This window comes from Staurois parvus, unplaced genomic scaffold (genome assembly GCF_062004578.1).
Source record: "Staurois parvus isolate SC_StPar_1 unplaced genomic scaffold, SC_StPar_1.0 ptg000154l, whole genome shotgun sequence".
NCBI classification, from domain to species: domain Eukaryota; kingdom Metazoa; phylum Chordata; class Amphibia; order Anura; family Ranidae; genus Staurois; species Staurois parvus.
This window is the reverse complement of record NW_028317950.1, coordinates 17,715,511-17,730,000: the sequence shown is the minus strand read 5'-3', so window position 1 is coordinate 17,730,000 and position 14,490 is coordinate 17,715,511. Positions and strand designations below refer to the sequence as shown.

The window sequence follows — 14,490 nt, the reverse complement described above, 5'->3', positions numbered from 1 at the left end:
GCTGACCAGGAACGTTTGAGGCATTCAGCATTTTCTAAATTGGAGGCCAACAATGGTAGCCTCCCGAATAATTATTATTATTATTTTTTATATATATATATATTTTTTTTTTTTCTATAGGGTTGGTTGGCATCAGGTGTGGTAAGCCAGCCCCTTGGGGAAACAGAAGCTGTATTTCTGTCCAGTAAAGGATAGGTATCCTTGTTTTCACTGTTCTTCATTGAAGTGTTAGGCCTTTAATAGATGTGTGTAACTTCCAAAAATTAGGACTCTAATGTAGAGTCGATTGACACTGCAGAGATTTGTCTAGGAACAAACATTTTTCAGAGGCTAAACGCCTGCATCTGTCCTGGAGATCTCTTGTGATATCATATACACTGCTGGGAAGTCATAGTCCAGTTTCCTAAATAATAGGGATGTACTGATTGATCGGCAGCTGAAGTATATCAACCGAAAATCGTGTTATTGGCATTTTGCCAATAGGAAAAAAGGTGCCAATAATAGCCGCTGATGTACACACAATTTTTCCCCCATGATTTCCTGTGATTTTACCATGTTTAGGGTGCGTTTTTTCATGTGATTAAAAAAATGCATCAAATGCACAACAGGTGTGCGGTTTTTTTTAATGTGTTTTTGCTGTGTTTTCAGTGCATTTCAGATCTGGTTCACACCACTGCAGCTTGTGTTTTTGTCTTTTTTTTTTAGTGCGTTTTGCATTTTGCACGTGCAATTTTCAAGTTTTTGATGCTTTTTTTTACGTTTTTTGTTTTTGGGGATTTTTTTGGGCCAATTTGTTGCCAGGCAGATTAAAAATGCAAAACACATAAAGCACGCATCAAAACCATACTACATGAGTATTCTGCATTGAAGTCTGTTGAACCAAAAATGCAACATTTTGCGTTTTTAAAAAAAAAAGTCCCTGACCGTTTTCAAAAAACGCAGCAAAAATGCATAGTTATGAATGCATCCCATAGGGAACTATGTTTTAGTGCGTTTCTGCAAAAAGCACTGTGTTTTTTAACATATAGGTGTGAACCAGGCCTCAATGGGGAGCTGTGTTTTTTTAAATGCGGCAAGCAGGATTTTTAACACCGCAAGGGTAGCGCAATGGACTAGTATAAAGACATCCATTGAATTTATAGGGATGCACTTTTCTTGAAGCGCTTTAAAAAAAAAAAAAGAGCGCAAGATGAGCCCAACAACTGCTCAGCCGATTGGCCGAAAAGGTGCTGAAAATAAATTCATATCCATTTAAATTCATGATCTTTATTAAAAAGTCGAATATAATGCAATTATTTATAAAAAATATATATATTAAAAAAAAACTGTTCTTTTCCATTTTCGGCCAAACGCATCCTGATTTTTTGAGTTCTGTCCACTACTAAATAACATTCTTCATGAAGAGCACTGAGTGTGGGGCAGTGATCTTCAGGCACAGGTACCTGGTGTGTGCTCTCTATGGGTGACTTGAGTGTGAGGCAGTGATCTACAGGTACCCGGTGTGTGCTCTCTATGGGTGACTTGAGTGTGAGGCAGTGATCTACAGGTACCCGGTGTGTGCTCTCTATGGGTCACTTGAGTGTGAGGCAGTGATCTACAGGTACCCGGTGTGTGCTCTCTATGGGTCACTTGAGTGTGAGGCAGTGATCTACAGGTACCCGGTGTGTGCTCTCTATGGGTCACTTGAGTGTGGGGCAGTGATCTACAGGTACCCGGTGTGTGCTCTCTATGGGTCACTTGAGTGTGGGGCAGTGATCTTCAGGCACAGGTACCCGGTGTGTGCTCTCTATGGGTCACGTCAGCTCGCCATGAGTCATTCTCTCTACTCCTGGAAAGGGTGTGGACAGGGAACCTGCAGATTCAGCTGTACTGTTATGAAACAAAACATTACGTAACGTGTATCCCTGTGCTGTGACATGCCATGTGTCTGGGTTCCTTTCGTACTGATGTGGACGGTTTATCAGAGTGTGTCAGATCCATTAATTGTCTGTTATCTCTTATTATTCACACTGACTCACTGCACAATGACAGCCTTGGCCAGCCAGCAGTAGCCTGTGATGGAGGTGGGGGTAGCAGTGATGTTGATCCTCTGTTTATATCCTGATTTTTTTATTGCAGGTCAAAGTCAAAACTTTGTGCCATAATGATCTACTACTGGCGACTCTGCTAAAGGGCAGCCCTGTCCAAGCACTTTATAATGGAAATGCACATACAGACACGGTTCTACCTACCTAAAGATGTGTACTCTGCTTCTAGTCTGGTTATCCCCTCTCTCTGGTGTGTTTTATGGCTGTGACAAAGTTGTCTCTCCAGAGAAAATTCTGTGCCACTGCCCCGCCTCTTTCCTGATCTGTGACCTACTAGAAAACATCACCATATTGGTGATGCCCACTGCAAACCCCCCCACCCCACCCCCACCCCCATGTTCCAGAATGAGGGAAGTTGCATTGGGCTTAAAGCGGGGGTCTAATCAAAATTGAAAAACAAAAGTCAGCAGCTACCATAACTGTAGCTGCTAACTTTTAAAACACAGACACACACAGCCAGGTGCCCACTGCACATGTGCAAGTAGCACGGTAAATGGTCCCGTAGTCTTCTGGGACCCGTCACATGTCCCAGAGGACTACAAGGAGGAGGGGTGGGGGGGAGACTAACGCCTGCTTCCGATTGCCTAGGCCAGGGGACTCCAAACTATTGCCCTCCAGCTGTTGAAGTACTACAAGTCCCATCATGCCTCTGGAAGTCTTGCCTGTGGCTATCAGTCTTGCAAGGCCTCACGAGACTTGCAGTTCCTCCACAACTGGAGGGCTATAGTTTGGAGACCCCTGGCCTAGGCGATTGCAGCGGGAGTAGATACCTGTCAAATTCGGATACCCCAAGCTCCCCAAAGGTGTCAATCGTTAATGGGGAGCAAGGGACGAAGCCTTAAAGAGAAACTTCCCCTTTTGGGTAGCACCACCCAAAAGGGGAACACTCCGTTGTAAACCTTTTAGACATGAAAATCAGCATGACTCACGTCTGACAAGTTTTCCTGACACCATGGGAAAAATGGTGACAGGGGAGGGAGCTCCAGCAGATTGACAGCCTCAGCTCTGTTCCTGTGAAGGCGTGTGTATGTGTGTGTGTGGGGGGGGGGGGGTATCCCCCTTCTCTCCAATCAGCACTTACAGCTCTGCTCACTGAGCTCTGCAGAGTGTAACTTCAGCTCTCCACCCCTTTTTTCTGAACTCTCATACAAACTTTATAAATTCTGCCTTTTGAACAGATGTTGAGAATACTGTAGATAAACAGGTACAACGTATGTAGGATGATTTGTTTCACCTCTGTGTATCACCTGAGGTCAGTCACTTCACTGTGTATATAAGGGTTTACAACCACTTTAAAAAGGAGGAGGAGCTCTGAATCAGGGAATTATTGGGCAGCAGGCAGACATTCTAGGGCCTAGACTGTCATACTGACATGCATAGCAATTCACAAGAGGGGAAGCCAGGTACACAGTGTTGACAATTATAGATTTGTTTGTGAGTTATGGAGAAGATGAATAAATGCAGCCATTGCTGTCCAGTTCTAGCTCCTATTCTGATCCTATGGTGGCCAGCATAAAGAAAACCTGTGCTTTGTCCAAACGAAAATTGCTTCAGTGGTCTCCTCCTTGGCAGCACATACACCTTTCCTTCACTCCTCTACCATTCTGTCCAATTGCCAGTAATAGAGAACATCTGCTGTACTTCCAGGTATAGAGGAGCATGTGACATGCCCCATGTGACAGCATTGGGCCAATACCCAAGCAGCAGCTTTCTCCAGCCTTTTGTAAGCTATGACTTGAGCAACTCATCGCTTAAACAGGGCACTTTCCTCTGCTTTTTGGAGCCTGATTGAGGAAGGGGGAGCGGGGGCAGGGAAAAAAAATCCTTTGCAGTGGGGCTGGGCCTGCACTGCAAGGCTTAACTGCTTGATTTGTCCAGGGGAGAGGAGAAACCGTTTTGCTTACCTGATCCTCCACTCCCCCAGCAGGTGGCGCTCCCTACACTCCAGCACCAGACTGTTCCTCACTGTCGTCGCATCCAAAGCAGGGCTATGGACCCTGCTCTGGTCTTGATGATGTCAGGGCCCTAGATTGCTAGAGTATGGGGTGCAAAAGCTGTGGGGAGGGATGGAGGATTAGGTAAGTATATTTCCTTTGTTTCTCCTGACTTAAACGAGAAATTAACTCTTGCAGCTCCACTTTTTTATTTGCCCAGAGTTGGGATTTAAGGGTGGATGTCTTTATCATGTTTCGCTGCTTTCTGTCTGCTCAGAGGTGAAGCGGCAGTATAAATCTTAAGTTATTTTTATGGTTTGTTAGTTGTTTATATCGCTTTTAAATAGGCTTTGGATTGCCTTATCTTTGCAGGTTATATAGGTTAGTGTCTAGGAAATTCCATATAATGACGCAGATAGAACATGTCATAGAAAGGTTCAGAGTCCTAACCATTTATGAAGCTACAGAATCCTCATATACAAGCTTTAACTAGTGCACTGCTGGACACTGATAGAAGTCACAAGACTGCTCTAACTGCTGATGAGAAAAGATATTTAGCAGTTTATATTTACTAAAATAATTGCATTTCCATGTTCTATGCACTGTGGGAGACCAGATACAGTTAATGCAGGGTGCACAGTGGCTTAGTGGTTAGCACGTGTGCCTTGCGGTAAATGGGTCATGGAGTCGATTCCCGACCATGGCGCCTCCTGCATGGAGTTTGCATGTTCTCTCTGTGCCTGCGTGGGTTTCCTCCGGGTACTCCGGTTTCCTCCCACACTCCTAAGACATGCTGGTAGGTTAATTGGATCCTGTCTAAATTAGCCCTAATATGTGTATGTATGAATGTGAGTTAGGGACCTTAGATTGTACACCCCTTGAGGGTTAGGGACTGATGCGAATGTTCAATATATATGTAACGCACTGCATAAATTGACAGCGCTATAGAAGTACCTGTAATAAATAAATAATGCAGGGTCCTGGGTTTAGTAAAACTTTATAGTGCAAAATATAGACTATGCCTTTTCAACAAATTGTTTTTTTTTTTTGGTTTTTTTTTGCATGCACTTTTAATATTTTTTCCAGAGTGGACAATGTTCTCTGCACAAATCAGGCCATACACTGTGTAGAGATCAGATCACAATCAGATTGTGTTTAATCTCCGTTAGCTTTACCAAAACTAAGTAATAGGACAAGCCTTAAAGTGATATTAATGCTTCTGTTTTTTTTTATTAAAAAAATAAATGTTATACTTACCAGCTCTGTGCTTGTTTTGCACAGAGCAGCCTCGATCTTCCTCTACTCCGGTACCCCGCCAGTGCCTGCCTCTGTCAGTGCCCCCATAGAAAGATACTTTCCATGAGTGCAGTCTTGCAGACTTGCTCTAGAGCCTCCCTGTCTGTGTCTATTGACACAGACAGTGGGGTTTTCCCTTCCCCCCACCTCCTCTCTCCACGCTTCCTTGTCTCTGGATTTAATTGGTAGGACTGCTGTATAAAGGGATGAGGGGGGAGTCTGTGACAAGCATTCTATGCATTAAGGTAAAAAAAAACCTTGAGGCTTTAGAACCACTTTATTCAATTAGTAGCAAATCAGGCAGGCCCTTGTACTACACATAGTTAATGGTAGATCTAAAAGATTGTACAATCAGATTGTATAGTCATAGTGTATGGCTGAATTAAGTGGTTTTTTTTCTGTCCATAGTTGTAAACTCCAAAAAAAAACCCTTTTCCAAGCTGTAACTTAATTGTCTGTAATGTCTACCTGTGATGTTTCTATTACATCCACATAGTGAAAGGGTTAAATACATATTTTCCCCCCTGCAACATTTTACGACCACATGCCAACTCCTTGCAAATACATTATTGCATATTCTCTGCATGATCGTTACATGTTACACTTACACATCACTTTTCAGAGATCACAGAACATTCACTGCTTTCCTCTCCAGAAGGACGGCACTGTTTTTGTTCAGGCATCATCTACTTCTTGCATTGAGCTGCAGCTCAGAGATGACAGCAATCATGGTACCTGTGCAGATCTTAGTTGTGTTCACAAATATCTGACACAGATAAGCCTTTGTGGCAGCCTCTCACCTTGCTACATAGTAACAGTGTACAGTCTGAGTGATCACTGTGGTAGAGAAGCCTGAGGAAAGGCTTTGTCCGGCCAGCAGACTGATGACATCATATTGGACCAAGCAAAGTCCATTGATTGCATCTCACGAATTGCTTCAATGATAAAATGTAGAGCTTTATTGACAAATACTGTTACGAGTGGAACACCTAAGAAATTAATTCACACAGAGTCGTAATGTTACTGAAATGTCCACTTTAAGAAGTATGGGAGGGGGCACTTGTATGCATATAGATGTAAGGATACTATGTTTTATTTAATCATCTTCTTATCCTTTCAGGTCTATCTAGTTACACCCCAAAGCACTCCGTAGCGTACAGTAAATGGCAGGATGAAAAGACACAGGAGCGACCGGCCTCTCCAGACAGTTTGGACAGCGAGGGCATGGTGAGTACACGGAATAGGGGATTTCATAGGTACATATTATCAAAAGGGGGGCATCATGGAAAGCAAACGAAATTCTATATGTGCCATGGTGTGCTCATCTGATATCAGCTAGCAGACCTTCTTTAATTACTGCACGCTAAACCTTGATTGGCTGCTGTAGATTACCGCATCTCCTTGCTTGATACTTAAGCCAGCCATACACGGGTCGAATTCCAAAACAATTTTCTTTCTAAAATCTTTTCTAAGAATTTTCGTTTGAATTTCACATCGGTGGTGGGCCACAGCAATGGCCAATTTTCGAGCAACCATCGAATTTGAGTGATCGGGCATGTTGGATATTTTTTGAAAAACGAGCGAAGTTCTAATCAATAATGGGAGAATTGTGTGAGAAATGTAATCGAAAAAGAAATGAGCATGAGCTGGAAAGAAAAGAGAATTCTTAGCCACGAAAATTCTTTTCCGTAGCAACATGAGGTGAAATTAAAGTCTTGGTTGGTCGAATTTCAATATCAATGGTGGCACCATCAAATTACAAAAGATTTGCTAAAGAAAATTTGTTTGGAAATCGACCCGTATATGGCCTGCATTAGTGGGTGAATGGTGTGTTGTACAGTAACGTTCAGCAGGTGCTGTGCTGCCACACAATGTTCACTGCCGTCTAGTAATCTAAAACCTATTCCTTTTCTAAGAAATGATTCCTCTTTGTATTACACCCTCGTACCGCTAACGATTATGGAAGAATGTGATTGCTTTGTTTGTATTTGGCCACTCCTATCTAGGCAAGTGTGAACCAGGAAAATAAAAATATGAGGTCCTATGATGGGCATTCAGTGTTGGCTTTGCCTGTTTGTCACTCTCCCATAATGGAGATTGTTGGGAAGATGATTGGCCAGTTATAATGAACACATCTACGAGAGGGAGAGCAGCTGACATGCAGATCCAGTTTTTTTTTGCCTCCAGCATGGCTCAAAAAGAAGCTCAAAAGGGAATAGTCCCTTTGCATTATTGGAATTTTTCTCAGACCTGCTCGGCTATACCATCAAAGGGAGGTCACACAAAAACCAGAGTGATCTCACTGGGAAGTGAAGCTGAGATCCGACCAACAACCTTGGAACAATGACCGCTCCTAGGTTGTATCCTGGAAAGTCCACTTCAAGCTATAGGCAATATGTAGTGTGGCCTTTCAATAGACATATAGTACTTTAAGGCAAAAAACTGAACACAGCTCTAATATGAGGCCTGCCATCTTTCTGCCAAAATTCAATTCCAGTGCCCCCTTGGATTTTCTGACCCAGGTAAAAGAGTATATATGTATAAATCTCATGGAGAGAAGCCAATCAATCCATGATCTTCCCTTTTTTTTTATCTTTTTAAGTAGAGTGAGAAAATTTTAGAACTTGTCACCCATTGGGGGAGATAATCCCTCACTTCCTGTCCCATTGACCACACAGTTCAATGGGACACAGCAAACCTGTGTTTAATCCATGCAGGGCAAAGAAACAGGGGAAAAAGGTTTACTTTAATGCCACCCCCACCCCACTTTTTTACACTCCAGAGCTGAGCCAATTACTATGAAGGGGGGGGGGTGCAACATGCACTGTAAGAAGCAGGTATTTTCTAAATGAAGTGGTGCGAAAGGAAGGGTTTATGTACTGCTAGGGAATTGGGGGGAAGTGAACCTGTTACTTGGCCTGCTTGGTTCAGCCTAACTGTATTGTTGGGCATGGCCAACAAGTATAGCTATTTGATTATCCTTTTATTGATTTCTGTGTGCCTGGGAGCATCTAGATCTTGGGTGCAAGCTGTACACATAGATTCTAGTGCGCAGTGGAATGTTAAATCCAAGGATTTGAAAGAGAAATATGGGTTGTGGGGAGAAAAAAAAATTATTCTCCCCTATGTAGATGCAGCATCGATCCTATGCCGCATCTGTCCCCTGCAAGCTCTGCACTGAGAACTCCGCAATCAAAGGCCGATGATCACTCAGTTCTCCCGTTAGCTCTGAGCAGGGAGCGGTCATTGCTCTGTGCACTGCCTCTCCAGGGTTCACTGGAGCGCTGGGCTGTGGAAGGGGCAGGAGGGGCTAGCTCAGGCTCTAAGCAGCATGCTGCGAGGCTGAATCAAATGCTGGTCTTTTCAGAGCCTGGACTGGCTCTGAGGCATCAGCCAACGGCAGACTTTAACCCACTAGTGGCTGAAAACAGGTCACAGGACTGCAGAACAAAGTGCACTCCTGTGATCCATAGGAGAAGTAGGGCCAGAATAGCTTTGGCCATACTTCTCCTCCTTTTATTGTCAGGTGGTGGCTGTAGCTCGAGCTGGCCAGAATCTGTTATGTCACATGTACGGCCTGGTTCCTGGTGAAGGTACTAGAAGTCACTTTAGGATGCTAAACTTTTTGGTAGCACATTGACCATCCTGACAAGTTTCCTTTAGAACACTGGACTCTTATTACGTAGAGATGTTAGTTTTTTTGGATGGCACATTCCCTTTAATAGGTTGCATGTCTGCTTTTCCAGCTGTCACAAGTTATATAGAAAGATCTTGCAAGGTCTCACGTTATCTATCTTCTCCTTCACAGCTCACACCTGACTATGGCGACTCCCACTCTCATTTCCGCAGCGAGCCGGCCCTATACTTCTAGCGATGGAGGACGTATGGACACTCACAGTAGTATTTTCACTGCCCTCACATAGTTTCCTCCAGCTTCTACTCAGGATCCTACCTATACAGAGACTGAGGCCTGGCCATCTTTGTGCCCATGCTGCAAAGGATCTTGGGAAAGTATGCTTGCACTCTTAGCATCAAGATTGTCTTGGAGCCTCTGCACTGCTCTTCAATCACAGGAACATAATCACAATGTCGATTCCAATTTCTGATCCCAAATTCGGAAGCGTAGCAGATTCTCTTGGTGCCTGCAGTGAACCAATGTTAATTATATTAATTAACATGGTGTGTGTGTTGGATGAAAGATAATTGTATCGTGCGAGAATTTCTCACTCCCAGGCTTTGTCTCTAAGATGCCTGAGATTTGTACATTCGTTCATTTTCTGTAATGGCTCGTTGGTTGGGGAAACAGTGATTTTTATTTTCACTGTTCCATTTTTTTGGTCTGACATTCTGCTGAAGTCTGGAAAGAGGATGATTTGGGGTTCATTGTTGTAATTAGGCTAGTTGGTACTTAAAGGGCAGCCTCACATGTCTCGCAAAAGACAATTATTACCCATCTTGATTTGTTATGCTACTACAAGCCTTTGGAATATCCACTGCGACTAGTAGAAGATGCTGGCGTAAATGCATGAAACAGCCCTAAAAAGCCAGTTGAAGATAGCAATGGTCTCTCACAATGTGGTAAAAAAAAGAAGAAAATGTTTCTTCTTGGTCACTTCAATTATTCTCATGACATATTCTACAGACTTTTGAACGGTTTTCAGTTGATAATACTGCCGTCTTAAAACTTGATTTGGCATTTTGTACAATACACAAGAAGATTTAAGGATCAGGTACATTAAAGCCTAAGTTTAGTCTAAATTAGAAACAGAAAAATTGGCACAAGGGACATAACTTCCATTTAGTATGATGTGTCCCTTGTGCTGATTCTTCTTGTTTTAGGAGAAATCCTCTTTCCAAACCCCACCCCCACTGCCGTAATCTTTCAGCATGGCAGAGGTTAATACAGCTGAGGAGCTCTCATTAAGAGAGGCTGACAATGCCCGCCCCTTCCTGCCAGATCTGCCATTTATAGAAGCCATACTACAGCTTCTGTGAATGGATCTCTGAATTGGGAACAGGCAGATGATTAATAGATCTTGTTGGCTCTGATGTGAAAAAACGGACAGCTCTTTCTAGAGACACATTTTAAAGAAAAGTACCTGTATGTCAGAGGGTCACTCTCCCATTTGTAGCAATTTTCATACCACAGTTGAATGGTTACTCCAGGAATTCTTTGCCATCATCATGTGAGCTGTTGCATTTCTATGTAGTCACTCCAGCACTGCACTTTGTGAGGACCTGTCTACTTTTCTTACAGTGGGCTTTAGCAAGTGGAGCAACACCTAATGACAACTATTCATTGATTCTTTCCTTTAATAGCAGGCCTCTTTTGCTGTGGGTTACACATCATTAATATTCTTTGCACTTCATCAGTCCTGTGATACTGTTTTTTGCTGGGAGTCTCTCCAAGCAAGTTACTGAAATCTACTATAATACCCCTTTGTGTCCCTCACTATGCACCTTCTGTGTGTCTGATTTAGAAGTCATAGCACAGTAACCTCCACTGACCAATCTGCAGCCATCTCCCACTATTTTGAATGAAGGATGCAGTGGGTTAAAGCACTTTACATAAACACCACCTGCACCTTGCCATGCCTTACTAAATAGGTTCAGAAAAAAAAAATGGTTTGATCCAATTTCTCTTTTTATTATTCAGATAGCAGTATGATTAAGGCCTTGGTTAATTGTACACAATTTATAATGGTTATTTCAACAGAGTTGGTTAAATACATAGGGGGGATTAATCAAAATGGAGCAGCCATGCATGGCCACCCATCAGCTTCTAGCTTCATTTTGTTCAGCTTTGAAAATTAAAAAAGGTTGATTGGCTGCCATACACAACGGCTCCAGTGTTGATAAATTCCCCTCGTTGTATGTCATTTATCTGACCAGCAAGCTGAAATGTTCAGTTCATGTTGTCACTGAGTAAAGGCCAGAAATGTTCAAGGACCCCAAGGCTGTCTCTGCTTTATATAGTGGGGAACTTTGAGGCTCCTCTCTTTTTTGAGAATTCTAGTTGTCTGGTTGTCAGGCTTCATTACATTGAAACACTGACCTAGGACAAGCATGTAGATTAGAAAAGTCAGAGTAAGGTAAGTCTGACCTCCTAAGCTGCATACTTGTTTCAGGTCATTGTCTTGGAAAGTTCTGAAGCCTTAGAATCGGTTTGACAGCCAGGGAATTAGTATATTCAGAAAGTAAGCAATGGTCACCTTCATACTTCCCTACAAATTTCCCTAAACCCAGGCCATTAGGATATTTAGGGACTGATTACTAAAGAAGTAGTACCCCCGCTTGTGCTTGCTGCATATGTCCATTTAGTTCCAGTTCAACCTTTATTTCTTTAAATGTCTCTGGAATCTGTATAGATGTTGAAGCCAACAAAAGCAGGAGTACACTTGTCAATCCTATAATACCTTAGCCCAGGGGTGTCAAACTAGAGGACCTCCAGCTGTTGCGAAACTACAAGTCCCATCATGCTTCTGCCTTTGGGAGTCATGCTTGTAACTGTCAATCTTGCAATGCCTCATGGGACTTGTAGTTTGGCAACAGCTGGAGGGCTGCCAGTTTGACACCCATGCCTTAGCCCCTTAGGTATACCATATGAAAAGCACAGAATTGAAGTATGTCGAAGTGATCAAGCGTGTCATTGCAGGTAGATGCTGGTAAGTAGCTCTCCTTTATTGGCACTCATCAAGCAGCATTGTGCATCTTTGCTGAGTAGCTGACACTTCCAGATTTATTAAAGCTGAATTCCAGGAATTCAGCAACTTTGCAAAAAGTGCAGGCACACAGTCAGTTAAGTCCAATTAGGTGCATGTCACATCCGGGACTTCTCTCTATTATTTATATGTGACAGGTTTATTACACTTCTACGCTTGGGCTGTGAGAGAAGAGAAGCACAAAGAGCAGCTATGTCCACCCCTTCCCTCTGCACATAATATAAAGTCTTCTGTAAATGGGTATCACTTATACACAAAATACAAAGGCTTCTGTGAATGGGCATAGCAGTTCCAGCATCTCTATCTATCTGAGACCACAGTGAGCAATGGAGCTCTGGAAGTTATCTTCCCAGAGCATAATAAATTTGTCAGATGTTGAATAACTGAGAAGTCTAGGAGGTGGCAGGCATCTCGTTAGACTGAACTCATGGCATACCTGCAGTTTTTATAAAGTAGCTGAATTCGCTTTAAGTACAAGGCAAGGAGGAGCTATACAGTGCAATAATCAGGTTCTAAAGCCTGATTGGCTGCTCTTGGCCTATTACACGCTCTGATTTACTGAATGAGCCTGTTGGAAGGTGTTGCTGACAGCTCCTAATTGGTTTGCTGATCTTGCACACTCCATTGCTTGCAATAGTCACACACTTTTGGGCAATTTAAACGAGCTTTCAGTTTCAAAACACCTGAAGAGATTAAACAATTTGCCACTGAGATCTTGGATCATTTTCATGTCACTGGAAACTTTCCGTGGTAGGTTGCATTGATTCATTCACACGTTTTGTAAAATTGCAAATGACAAACCTTCTAATTTCCATGTGTGTGGTTAGCTACAGGCTGCATTCACACTTGAGTGTTTTGTAGCTTGAAGCTCGAAGCTCCAAAACAGCTCAAGTTTAAAAAAATCAGTTGTTCTCTATGGTGCCTGTTCGTGCAATCATGTGTGAACAGGCACCATAGAGAACTGTTGATTTTTTAAATTTGAGCTTTTTTTTTTTTTTTTTTTTTTTTTTTTTTTGGAACTTTTGAGCTTCAAGATTCAAGCTACAAAACACTCATGTGTGAATGCAGCAGAGAGCAGGACCTTCACCGGGTTTACCGATGGTCTCTTGTATACAGGTTTCCTTTTTCTAAATTTGCACAAGTGGAAAGCAGTGGTTAAAAGAATGGCTAACCAGAAATGGGTTTCAGTTTTGTGTGGAGTCACATTCTAGCTTCTTTTGTCTCCACACTGGACCGTCATAGAGAGTAAGTCAGCGGGTGGTTCAACCTGTCTCTTTCCGTTTTGAGAGGTGCTGACCCCTTTAAGGGAACACATTCACATGGCATGCTGGGAGATATAGTCCCCTTGCAGCTAGATTGGCATTGTGCTCCTGCTCTGCAGTTATATGTGGGGCATTTTTACACATTCCAGGGACTTTCTGTACACTCCACCCTCTCACAAAATAGTGCATTTACCTAGGGTAACCAATCAGAATCCAGCAGCTTTTTTTTTTTTTTTTTTAAATTTGAAGCAGTCACATGATTGGTTGCCATTGGCAACACTTGCGCTTTTTTTTATTATCTGTTTAGTTATTTTGTGTTGACTTTATAAAGTAAAAGAAGTCTACTTTGCACTTGATTTTGTAAAGTTTATAAGAAATAGAATTAATATATTAAGAGATAATAAGATTTCTATAAATGTTTCTAGTCTGTTCGTAGCCAGTTGTGGTTATGTGGCCAAAGTCTGTCCTTCTGTATCCTCCTGTAAACTTCACATGTAATTCCTGGCTGTCATTTTTGTATTATTACAGCTGTAGATCCAGGACATTTACCGACCTTGTAACAGAATATTGATGTAAGCAGCTGATTGAATAAATATTTTCAATGCAGGAAAATCATCTTTTGTCTGTGACTTTTTATTTTTAAATGCACTCCTGTCAAGAGTGAAAATTGATAATGGGGAAAGATCACTTAACTCTTAAAACTGCACAAAATTCTTTCATTTTAATCCTTAAAGCTGAACTCAGGCACAAAAACTCACTTTAACCTCTTGCCTTCCAGAGGACTTACCCCCTTTCCTGACCAGGCCATTTTTTGCGATACGGCACTGTGTTACTTTAACTGACAATTGCGCGGTCATGCAACACTGCACCCAAATGAAATTTACGGCCTTTTTTTTCCCCCCCCCATAAGTTGAGCTTTCTTTCGGTGTTATTTGATCGCCTCTGCGTTTTTGTTTTTTTTTTAATTTTTTGTGCTATAAACAACAAAAGACCGACAATTTTGAAAAACAAAACTATATTTTGACTTTTTGCTATTAAACATATCCCGTAAAAAAAATGTTAAAAATCAAATTTCGTCATAAATTTAGGCCAAAATGTATTCTGCTACATGTCTACTAGAAAAAAAAAAATCCCAATACGTATAAATTGGTTTACATGAAAGTTATAGCGTTTACAAATGGCAGTATAT

The 14,490-nt window shown here is 42.1% G+C and overlaps 1 protein-coding gene across 1 annotated transcript in view; it reads left to right on the top strand.

Moving 5' to 3' along the window:
- Positions 1-13,916, top strand: part of TPRN (taperin) — an 84,888-nt gene extending 70,972 nt beyond the window's left edge. The window contains exons 3-4 of the mRNA XM_089675134.1: positions 6,438-6,544; positions 9,126-13,916. Coding sequence (XP_089531260.1) covers positions 6,438-6,544; positions 9,126-9,188 — 170 coding nt within the window. The 3' untranslated portion in view covers positions 9,189-13,916. The remainder of the gene's footprint in view (positions 1-6,437; positions 6,545-9,125) is intronic.
- The last annotated feature ends 574 nt before the right edge of the window (positions 13,917-14,490 follow it).